The 12,483-nt window shown below is 33.6% G+C and overlaps 1 protein-coding gene across 8 annotated transcripts in view; it reads left to right on the forward strand.

Annotated features, from left to right (window-relative positions):
- Nucleotides 1-12,483, forward strand: part of ARHGAP12 (Rho GTPase activating protein 12) — a 101,383-nt gene that overhangs the window by 50,413 nt on the left and 38,487 nt on the right. For 5 of the 8 annotated variants that reach the window (XM_017655141.3, XM_017655140.3, XM_073228970.1 and 2 more), the window contains exons 4-6: nucleotides 3,317-3,580; nucleotides 8,270-8,410; nucleotides 9,509-9,589. In XM_017655141.3, the coding sequence (XP_017510630.2) occupies nucleotides 3,317-3,580; nucleotides 8,270-8,410; nucleotides 9,509-9,589 (486 nt within the window). The remainder of the gene's footprint in view (nucleotides 1-3,316; nucleotides 3,581-8,269; nucleotides 8,411-9,508; nucleotides 9,590-12,483) is intronic. The other 3 variants (XM_017655143.3, XM_017655144.3, XM_017655145.3) reach the window with 1 other exon arrangement.

Consider the following 12,483-nt stretch of genomic DNA (forward strand, 5'->3'; position numbering starts at 1 on the left):
CTTATATTAGAAAATAATCTGTACCTGTTTCATATACTGGAAGTACTTCTTGCTGCTTATTTTATTTTAACTCTACTTCCTTTGAATTTTCTGCAGAGTAAGAAGCATCTGCTAGTATGGATTTCAGAATTGTCTTTTAGTATTTATGTTTTTTTATTTTTTTATTTAGATATCATTAATGTACAATTACTTGAACAACATTATAGTTACTAGACTCCCCCTATTATCAAGTCCCTCCCACATAACCGTTACAGTCACTGTCCATCAGCGTAGTAAGATGCTATAGAATCATTACTTGTCTTCTCTGTATATACTGCCTTCCCGTGTCCCCCTCACCTACATTATGTGTGCTAATCGTAATGCCCCATTTTCCCCCATATCCCTCCCGTCCCACCCATCCTCCCCAGTCCCTTTTCCTTTGATAACTGTTAGTCCATTCTTGGGTTCTGTGAGTCTGCTGCTGTTTTGTTCCTTCAGTTTTTTCTTTGTTCTTCTGCTCTACATATGAGTGAAATCGTTTGGTACTTGTCTTTCTCTGCCTGGCTTATTTCACTGTGCATAATACCCTCTAGCTCCATCCATGTTGTTGCAAATGGTAGGATTTGTTTTCTTCTTATGGCTGAATAATATTTCATTGTGTATATATACCACATCTTCTTTATCCATTCATCTACTGATGGACATTTAGGTTGCTTCCATTTCTTGGCTATTGTAAATAGTACTGTGATAAACATAGGAGCGCATATGTCTTTTTCAAACTGGGCTGCTGCATTCTTAGGTTAAATTCCTAGGAGCAGAATGCCTGGGTCAAATGGTATTTTATTTTTAGTTTTTTGAGAAACCTCCATATTGCTTTCCACAATGGTTGAACTAATTTACATTCCCACCAGCAGTGTAGGAGAGTTCCCTTTTCTTCACATCCTCGCCAACATTTGTTGTTTGTCTTTTGGATGATGGCCATCCTAACTGGAGTGAGGTGATACCTCATTGTGGTTTTAATTTGCATTTCCCTAATGATTAGTGATGTGGAGCATCTTTTCTTTTGCCTGTTGGCCATCGGAATTTTTTCTTTGGAGAAGTGTCTGTTCAGATCCTGTGCCCATTTTTTTATTGGGTTATTTGCTTTTTGTTTGTTGAGGTGTGTGAGCTCTTTATATATTTTGGATGTCAAGCCTTTATCAGATCTGTCACTTATGAATATATTCTCCCATACTGTAGGATGTCTTTTTGTTCTACTGATGGTGTCCTTTGTTGTACAGAAGCTTTTCAGCTTGATGTAGTCCCACTTGTTCATTTTTACTTTTGTTTCCCTTGCCCAGGGAGATATGTTCATGAAGAAGTCACTGATGTTTATGTCCAAGAAATTTTTGCCTATGTTTTTTTCTAAGAGTTTTATGGTTTCATGACTTACATTCAGGTCTTAGTATTTATGTTTTTTATAATACAAATTTACTGGACAAGGAGACCAGTGTGCTCTATGTCCATTCAGGAAGATTGAGTTTCATCAGTGTCTTCTGAATAGAATACATAAAAATCACATAGGATACTTAAAGGTTTAGTAGAATTTGTCCATAAACATCATTCAGAAAATGGATGTTTCTTGGCATCTTTATTTCCCCAGGCCTAATAGAGTAGCAAGAAAAAGGTTCCCCAAGTCTAGTAGAGTAGCAAGGAAAAGGTAAGAACTTCTTTAACACTTGTTGAATAAATATTCTCTAGATAAGGTTCTGGGAAATGATATACTGTACAGAATTATTTTATTAACAGTGTTCATTTTAGTCAGGAAAGTATTGTTATGCTGGCTAATTCACCAGGATACGGAATTAGTCTGGAAGAGAAATACGTGGTAGTCTGTCTCCATAGAAAGATGCTGTTTGATGGTAGTCTAAATTCAAAGCTAACATTTTTAGGAAAACAGTATAATCTGTATCACTGAGTATGGTATTTTCATAATGACTGTGTATAAAAAGACCAGAGGTAACCATTTTACAAATGTGTTCATGTTTTGGATTATTTTTCTGTTTTCTCTTTGAAAGCTTATTCTGTGATTTAGATTCATTATAATAATTTTATATATAAATATTTCAGAAGTTAAAGTGCTCTGATTTCAATAAAATTGATTTATTGTATCCATCCACATTTCCCTTTCTTAATTCAGTCTTTTTAAACCATAAACTCTGGGTTCATTAGAGAAGTAATTGAATATCTGAATATAACTAGGATTTAGGTGATAAAGCAGTAGTTCTCAATCAGGGGCAGTTTTGTCCCCAGGAGACATTTGGCAACATCTGGAGACTTTTTAATTGTCACAGTGGGAGAATGCCACTATCATCTAGTGGGTAGAGGCCAGAGATGCTAGTAAACATTCTACAATGCCCAGCATAGCCCCACAAAACAAAGAATGGTCTGTCCTGAAATGTTAGTGGTGCCAAGGTTAAGAAATTGTGGGAAAAGGAAAAATATATATACACAATAGTACAAATAGGCAGTATAAAACATGTTCTCTAACATGTGCTTACCACAGTTTACAATACAATGTCCATATGCTTATGAAGAGTATTCTGCTCTTGACTGACATCTAGTGAGACATTAAAAAATAAAAAGTAAAGCTTGTAGGTTGAGATTAAGCATGTAAATTAGCGTTACTGCTAATTCTTATTTTTCCACTGTAAGGAAATTCATAAATAAACTGGAAAGAGATTAAATGATTTATTATGGTTACTGAGAAATTATAACTGGGAAGAAATAGAATGTAGTAAATTCTTGAGGTATTATGTTTCTTTTACATTTCACTTACATTCCTGATTTAATATTAGAGGTATAGGATATAAACTTTCTTTTGATAGTTTTCTTAATAAATATTGAGTTTCTATATATGACTTTTTTATCTTTTAAAAATTGCCTAAAATCACAGAATTGTAGAGCCAAAGGAGATCTATCTGGTTTAATCCAATTCCCTCATTTGCAGAGATTTACAAAGGCAGTTTCATGGAGTTGAAGTGTCCTAATGCAATGTTAGATGATCAGTTAGTACCATATCTTGAACCAAAGCCCCCAGCTTCTGACTTCTGGTCCAGTATTCTTTCAGGGTGATGAGAAGTTATTAAGCACACTTTATATTATATTGGAAGCCTTTATGTTTGTTTCTTTGTTTTCAATCAAACTGGGAATACTAAAACTGTTAAATTGTTATTTCCTTAGAATATATATGCCTTTACATATGTTTTTAAACGAATTAGTATGTATGTTTATAAATTAAATTTTAATTTGTAAATGCCATGCCAACTTAAACATGAATATTTCTAATTTTCCACAGGCAACTACACCTCCAAGTCAAGGACGGCCAGATTCTCCCGTCTATGCCAATCTACAAGAACTGAAAATATCCCAGTCTGCTCTCCCTCCGATTCCTGGGAGCCCAGCAATTCAGATTAATGGTGAATGGGAAACTCATAAAGATAGTTCAGGGCGTTGTTATTACTATAACAGAGGAACACAGGAAAGAACTTGGAAACCACCTCGTTGGACTCGAGATACAAGCACAAGCAAAGGAGATTTCCAAAGTCCAGGAGATCCAGAGGTAGGAGTCAGCCAGTGAGTTACCGAACTTTCTTTTCGTTAAAGATGGAAGAAGCAAATAGATTTGTTTCTTGGTATTGAAATGGTAGAACATTTGAAATCTCTATGATATGAGGTGTTAGTCAAGTTTTATTAATGTTAATGCTAGTTACTTCTTAATATCTAACTGGTAGGAAGCAGCTAACCTTGTAACATGCTTACTAGTTTCAGAATTAACTGGATTAAAGTTGCCTAAAATCGATGTTTTTCCATCATGGGCTAGAAGATACTAATTTGTTATTGTGTAACAATTATCGTTATTGTTATTGCATAACAAATTATATTGTATAAAAATGATTGTTATTGCTCTAGCAGTGACATTTTTTAGAAAAAGAAGGAAAGAAGATATATATGACTTGGCCAAATAAAAACAAAGTTATCTAGCTGACCAAACAGACACTTACCTCTGCTGGTTTGGTATGGCTACCAAGATACGCCTCAGTTTTTGTCAATCAGAAGTACAAAATCACATTTTATTTCTATGTAAGAGAAATAAGTATAATTCCTTTGCTACCAATGGACCACCCCTTCTGACAATGCACTGTAAAACTATTCTCTCTCAAAGGTTCATACTATTTGCCTTTGACCTTTGTTTCAGTTTCCCTCACACCTCTTGGCATGTGGTGCAGTGAATTGGCCAGCTATATTTTGACACTCACCTCAGGGGTCTAGACTGTTTAGATATTCAGGAGAAGCTTGGATTGGATTGGATTGATAGAATGGAGTTAAATCCTGCAGTTTGATGAACTGGGGACTGTGCCCACAAAGCACTGTTTTGTACAATAAAAACAGAACTTTGCTTAGATAGGAGCCAGAAAAATCAGGTAACACACCCTGTATTTAGCAGAATCTAAAAGCTTTTTGTAGTTAATAGCCCCTCTTCTTGTCCTATTTTTCACTTGGTTATTTATAGCTTTGATTTGATGATAACTTGTACTTCTAATGTTCAAGAATGAGACCCAGAATAGTGATAGAAATTGTTCATGTGTTACTATATAGTAAGAAAAGTGGTAGGAAAATTATTTGAATTGTAGCTCTAGAAAGGTTTGAAAATAAACTCTCCTGTGTATCAATAATAAAGTAAAATCTTATAATTTGGTTGAATTAGGAAAGGGACTAAATTATAAAATAATAAAGAAATTTAAAGTACAGAAACTTTTAACATGTTTCTTAGCTTTCTATTTCAACAGAGTGATTTGTATAGTAGTCTCAGCTCACATTACTAGTTTCTGCACAGATTGTATAAAAATAGGTATTTTCCAAAGTGGCTGGAGCACGTCTTCTGGAAACCGAGAAAGGTTGTATATGGGAGGTGAAATTGAGACTGTGTGTATGAAAATGTCTATACTCTGCTCTCTTATTTAATTGTTTGCCTGAGTATAGATTTATAGAATGAAGATACTTTTTCTCACAATTGGGAGGCATTTTGACCTCCCTTGATGGCAATCTGGGTCAGCTACTTGTTGGGGAGTCCAGTGTTAGAACCATGAGGTCTTCCTTTTAAACTTATCAGTCTCCACCAGAGTCTTAAAATCTTCTCCCTAGAAAGTGAGGGATGCCAAAGTCTTGGGATTCAACATTTAGTTTCCCCTTAGTGTCTGGTACCCATCCCTACTGTGCCTGTTGTGTTCCAATCATAATCTCCATTTTTCCCTCTTGAGAGGGAATAAATCCCCGTACTTCTGCTGGGATAAGGAGGGTACACACCTAGCAGCCAAGCATGAAGAAGGGGATTCTGTTGAGTTTAGTCCTCATTTCAGTATCCCTGCCTCAACTCCCATTCAAGGAGTACTTAATGCTGTAAGTTCCTGAGCCATTGGAAGGTTCTGCTCTGTAAATTCAAAGGATTCATCTTTCCTCCCTATTTCTACTCCCAGCCCCCACCAGTTAAGTCTTGCCTTCTTTTCAAATAATTTAGCTTTTTGTTCATCTGCTTCTCAGCTTCCAGAATTTTGTGACTATGGTCTTTCCTGGTGTTCTCCTTGCTCTTGGGAGTTTAGGTCTTTTCAAGCACATTTCAGTACTTTTATATTAGTGAGGTTTGAGAGGGAGCAAGTGTTCAATCTTCCATCTCGACTCAGAAGCTTGTTATTTTAATGTATGCCGTAGAACAGTGGTTCTCAACCAGGGACAGTTTTGCCGCATCGGGGACAATAGACAATATCTGGAGACATTTTTTGGTTGTAACTTAGGAAGGTTGCAACTGTTGGCATCTAGTGGGTAGAAATCAAAGATGCTATTGAATATCTTATGACAGACAGAATAGCTCCTGCAACAGCAAAGTGTCTGCCTATGAATGTCAGTAGTGCCGCTGGGAAACCCGGACTTAGAAATTTTAACCTGTATGCTTACCCAAGTGTAAAGTTAGTCAGTACTCCTTACTCCTTAAAGTCATACAAGAACTACATGTGCTGTTGTGCTATTGTTGTATTTTATTTTATTTCTATTTTTTTCCTCCTTGTTGTTGTACGTGATGACTCTTAAAATTAATCCTATGTTTAGCACATTCTTTTGTCACATTTCTTTATGCAAATCATATTATCTTGGATAACTTTCATAAGTATATACTTTTACATTTCCTTAGCAAGGGTCTGTTAGTGATAGAATCAGTTTTGGTTTGTCTGGAATTTTTATTTTTTCCTTCTTTTTTTTGAAGATATCTTTACTCAGTATACAGCTCTAAGTTGACTGTTCACTTGGTTTTTTCCTAATTCCCTGAAGATTTTATTCCCTTTTCTTTTAGGCTTTCATTGTTGATGTTGAAAATTCATCTGTCTGATTGTGTTTCCTATGATGAGCCTATCTATTTTTGCTGGTGGTAGCTTTTAAGATCTTGTATCTTAATTTCACTATGATGTGATTAGGTGAAGGTATTTTTTTATTTCCTGCCAGGGCTTTGTTGCAAATCCTGAATTTGAGGAGTCCTCTCTTTGATAGGTTCTGAAAAATTCTTAGTCATTATCAATATATACTATCTGTCCCATTTTCTCTTCTTCTCATTCTGGGACTTTGAATAGATGAATGTTCAATCTGCTTACTCTGTCATGTCTCTTGATTTCCTTTATACTTTAAAATGTATCTCTCTGTCTTCCTCTGCTTCATTCTTAATATCTAGGTCTAGCTCCTGTTTGCTATTTTTCTCTTCATCTATATCTTTATTTGATATTAAACCAGTCCTTGAATTTAAAAATGTGTTACTTTTTATTTGTTTGGGTGACATTCCACATCTTATTACTTTGAAAAGTTTTAAACCCACAAAAATGTACAAAGAATAGTGTAGTTAGCATCCATGTACAAGATAGCCTTCATCGAGACTTATCTTTTGTCACATTTGATTTATTTCTTCCGCACCTTGTATCCCTTTACCCTCCAATAATTTTTTTCTAGAGCAGAGAACACAATATTTTATTCTGTAAGTAGAAAGACATTTTTTTTAGTGAAAAATACATTTATCACCTCCAGGAAATTTAATACTGGTATGTTATTTAATACACAGTTAATATTCAGGTCTCTCTTGTCAAGTAATATCCTTTATAGTTTTTTTCCCTGTAGTGAAGGATCCAGTGAAGGATCATATATTCCATTTATTTGTCATACCTCTTTAGATTCATTTTATGTTTCATTTTTGATAATTCCAGTATATAAAGTCTTGGAGTTTGATTATGCTGCTTTTCTTCTGACTCTCGCTTATGTTTTGTTTCACACCTTCTTTATGTGTGTTTTAATGCGAGATTGTAGTTCTTGGAAATGCATATATATGAACTCTTTAATACTGGAATTGTGAGTTTATTCCTTCAGAGAGGATTTTCTTCTGTTTCTGCCAGATGCCTAGGGAAACATATATTCTATAAACACTCAAAACTAAATTCTCAGCTTTTGTTCTTACAGGCCACTTAGGGTAATAGCAGTTTAGATTGCATGAAGACCGGCTTGTGGTTGAGGATTCTCCCTAGTTTCCTCCAGTGTTTCAGGAAGATTCCTGTGATTTCCCTACTGTGTGTGTGCGTGGTGGGGGGCGGGGGGAGATAAGATTTGTTTCTGGTTTATCCATTATCTGTGTGTATAATTCCTTGGGTCCTAGTTCTTTACTGTGGGGTGTCCTTTTGGACTCCCTGCCTTTCATAGTCCTGAGTCCTGTTCCCCAATACCTCTGCATGGACTTGAAAATTAATTCAGGGTTTGGCAAATGCTTTCGAGGAGTAAGCTAGTGTTTTTATTCTGCTTATCTTTCTTTATTCTTGCTTTTGGTTGGTTTTTGACCTCTGAGTATTTCTTAACTAACCTCTTGCTCCTTGGTGATTTTTTTAAACATTCTATGTAATATTTTAAACAGTTCTCATCTGAATAATCAGTTGGATTGCCTACCTGTGATTCTCATAGATGGAACACCCGAATGTTTTATTATGGTGAATTTTTCTAGGGTTGTGTTAATATGATAAAATACCTGTTATTAATTTCACTTCACTACTTACAATGTACCATTTAAAAGACTAAATGGTTTCTTTTGAAAATTAAGTATTCAAATATATTCAAAATATCTTAGTACTTATAACCAAGTAAAGTTGATTGCTTAGATTTTCAACTGCTGCATATATTGCATATATATATATATTCAAAGAAGAAAAATTCTTATGTTTCTGACTATTTATAGCTTCTTTCATCAGAAGAAAACTACCACAGCATTTGTTACAGCCAGTCAGATAGTCAGTGTGGTTCTCCTCCAAGGGGTTGGTCAGAAGAGTTGGATGAACATGGGCATACCTTATATACCAGTGACTATACTAATGAAAAGGTACATTCTTTTTTTCTCTTCTAGTTTTCTTGGCAGAATCCTCAGGAAATGGTGTACTGAAGTTTTAGTACTATTTTTAAAACTTACGAAAAAATCTTTTGTAATTCTGTAATCATGCCAGTTGACAACGTGAAAACTCAGTATAAACTACTGATTCATGGTTTTAACTGCTTACAATTAGAGCAGCTTTGTGGTGAGATCCATTTAAGAGAGACCTTTTTAAGAGTAGAATGGTTGTGTCATTCTGTTTAGACTTCTTCAATAAACATATTTCTTTAATATTTTTCTTTTTTTGGGACTAGTTTTCTCAGCCTGTCATGATATACCACCTCACCTCCTATATTCCTTTTATAACCAAGTTATGTAAAACAAAACCCATGAATCTCACATGTTATGATTAATTAACTAGTTTAGGAATGCATATTGAAATTTCACATGTGTATTGCATCTGGTATCATCAGAGAAGGTAAGTGATTGGTTGTGCTAATTTAGAGAATAGACCCTTGGGAATAAATGGAAGTAGGTTTTTAACCCTCGTTCCTGCTTTAATTATTCGACGCTACAACATAAGGAAATGATAATTTTCCTGACGTCACAAGTCTTTTGCCATACTTAGTCTTTTGCCCCTCATATTCCCTGTATTACTGTATGAAGCTTTTTTAGTGTTATTTAAGTTGTGTTGGTTACAGGAGGTAATTCCTGAGGGTTTGAATGAAGTTTGGCTTACATTGTTCAGTAGTTTTATACTTAAAGATTGAAAAACAATTCCCTTTCATTAATTTCTCAACCATTTTCAGGGTGGGTGTGGCCTAGTGTCCAGTGCATATGCACCTCTATGATTTCTTTATGTTATATATTTCTTGTTACATTGTTAAGTGGCGCTTGAATCACTAGCTTAATGTTGGTAGAAAGAGAAAAAATAAATTCACATTTTGTATCGAGTTTACTTATTCTTACCAAAGTTAAAGTCTATTAAATTTCTTTTGCAGTGTTTTTGAGCAATAAAATTCATAAGAATAATATCTAACATCTTTGGTTGCATAAGCTTAAACTCATTTTTATTTAAATTTAAAAACAGCACCTGTTTTGTTTTTTCAGTGGCTCAAGCATGTTGACGATCAAGGTAGACAATATTACTACAGTGCAGATGGATCTCGGTCAGAATGGGAATTGCCAAAGGTAATAAACCTTTATGTTGAATTTCTATTTAAAAATAGTAGATGAAATAATATCTGAAAATGGTTTCAGCAGATTTATTTTTAAATTTTTATTCAACTTTTAGAAAGCAACAAGACTAGCTTTTTTAGAGTTCAATGAGAATCCTTTGACTGGCTAAATTTTTCTAAGATGTGCATTAGCTCTTCCATATAATACTGATAATCCCTAGTCACAAATTCTTCTGGTTTAACTTGAAATTAGTTTTTCATTATTCCTGAAAACAAGAATTCCTTTTGGTGCCAAAAATGCCATCTTGTATCTATTTATCTTAAATATATTGAGTTTTCTACATGAAGTTGGTCTTATGTTTCACTTTTTTTTAAGAAAGAATAGCAAATCAATATTCAAGTTTATTCTAGTATCTAAATGTTTGTTGTAATTGAGTCAGTTATTAGCAACATGTGGTGATAAGATCATCTCAGGTCTCACTATCTAGAGCAGTAGGTTTCAAAGTGGTTATATACCTATTACTATTAGTATTGAGATAATTTTAAATGACATCTGAGCATTCAGATTTTAATTGGTACATTATTTTAATGTTTCAAAAAACAACCATAATTAGCAGACACATCTGTAGTGTCTGTTATCAGATACTTTAGTTTTTAAAGAAATTTGTCTTTTTCCCAAAGTAAGTCAATTTAAAGAAAAATATTAGTATAAACATATATGGATATAGAAAAAGTTACTAGGTGTTACTAAATCAACTGAAGATTGAAACCTACTCATCTAGTAGATAGTGCTAATAGTGGTTTGTTGTGAATGTGAATGTTATCTGGCCTTTAATTACTTTATGAAATGATAGGTAGAATAAGATACTTGTACTTGATTTCCAAGAACACTCTTGTGAATCTTTTGAGCCAGTAGCGGAAGAGTTCCATTATAATTCTGACAACTTTTAAAATGTTACTATCTCAGGGAGCCATGTAGGTTGCTATAATGTAAACTTGGTGGGGATGGGGATAGAAATATTGGTTCTTTTGATTAATTTGACTGTCAAGTACCACCCAGAATTTTCTTGTATTAAAAAAACCTTTGTCAAATCTTCAAATAACCATTTTTTGATCCTTTATCACATATTTCACATAGGTACTTTGACTTTTGCTCAGCTCAGTTGAAAAAACGATTTCATATTTTTAACTATTTTGTATTTAAATTAATATTTACTCAGTGAGAGGTCATACTAAAATTTACATTTAGACAGTATGATTGTTTTTTAAATCCCTGCTTTATAAACTTAATGTATTAGTGTTAATAAAGATAATTTTTATATTTTGATTACCAGACTCCAATATGCAAAGACTTATGAAGATGTTATCACACCATTAGTTTTCCTTTTTTAAGACTTCATTTTTTTAGAACAGATTGAGGCTTACAACAAAACTGAGAGGAAGGTATAGAGATTTCCCATATGCCACCACCCCTATACATGCATTGACTCCTCCATTATCAACTTTACTCACTTTTTTTTACCATGGCTGAACCTACATACATCATCACCTCAAGTCCATACTCAACCTTACAGATCACTCTTGGTATCCTACATTCTGTGGGTTTGGACAAAGGTATAATGCATGTATCCATCATTATAGTATCACAAATCATACCTATTCACCATTTCCCTACTTCCCTGGGAACCTCTGATCTTTTTTATCTCCATAGTTTTGTCACATTGTTTTTACTTAAAGTTAACCTTAAAATAATATCTAGAATGAAGAAAGATCCAAATAAAAATGTATACAGAATGCCATAAATTTCTCCTCCCATATTTTATGGTTGGAAGTTTTATCTCATCACTCTTTAAAATTATGAAATATGATTCAGTAAAACATTTGTAGGCCTTTTTCATTTTCATCATTATATTCATTTGTAGGCCTTTTTCATTTTCATTATTTGTACTTTTGGAACTGATTCTGAAGATAAAACCATTTTTACCCTATAAACTTTGAAGTTGTGCCAACCACTTAAAACCCTTTAGGATTGTTGTTTTCTGAACCATGGCATAGCAGTTGAGTGATACTCTAATAACAGTTTGGGGGTTTTTTGTTCATATATTTTTTACAAAAAATTGACAATGAAATGGCCTAACTTTATTTTCCTAATTTGTCTCTCAATAAAATTTTTTAAGTAAAAATAATATTCCAAGCTTAATATGGTTATTGCCAACTTTTAAGAAAAAAGAAGTATGTGTACAAGATTAACAGTGTTTTTGTTTTTTAACATGGTGGGAAGAAGCTATAAATCCATCGAGTATTACTTTTCAAAACTGGTGCCATTTGTAAATTTAATAATTTAATTATTAAATTGGAAAGAAAGATCTTATGGATAGTGATGGCCAAAATATGTAATACCTTATGTGCTGTGATAGGAATATAATTTGGGAGTATAATTATTCAATATTAAAAGCTATATAACAGTGTTGGTTCTATTAGGCTTGTAAAACATGTCTGATTTTGACTTAAAGGAACAAAAAGATAAATCTGTTTAAAGGTTAAACAGAAAGTCTAGTTCACTGAAGATGATTTAGATTATTGAAGACTAATATTTTATTGGTATAACATTAAAAACATATAATATTAGATTTTTATTCCACTTGTCTAAATTTTATTTGTAGCTCCTATCAATACCTCAAATATCATTTGAGTTATTAGAAGAATCTTTTGTTGAACTGTACCTTCCATCACAGTACTTTGTAATTACCTGGAGTAATGAAATCAAACATAAGGTTTCTCTTGCCTGATTTGTCCCATGTCAAGGTCCATTGATAGGAAAGGCCTCTTGGATGACCTTGCATAAGGAGAGATTTAGAACCTTTAACTTAACTGGTAGCTAAATATTCCTATTTGGTTTCTTACTAA

The sequence above is a fragment of the Manis javanica genome, chromosome 2 (genome assembly GCF_040802235.1).
Source record: "Manis javanica isolate MJ-LG chromosome 2, MJ_LKY, whole genome shotgun sequence".
Lineage (NCBI taxonomy): Eukaryota > Metazoa > Chordata > Mammalia > Pholidota > Manidae > Manis > Manis javanica.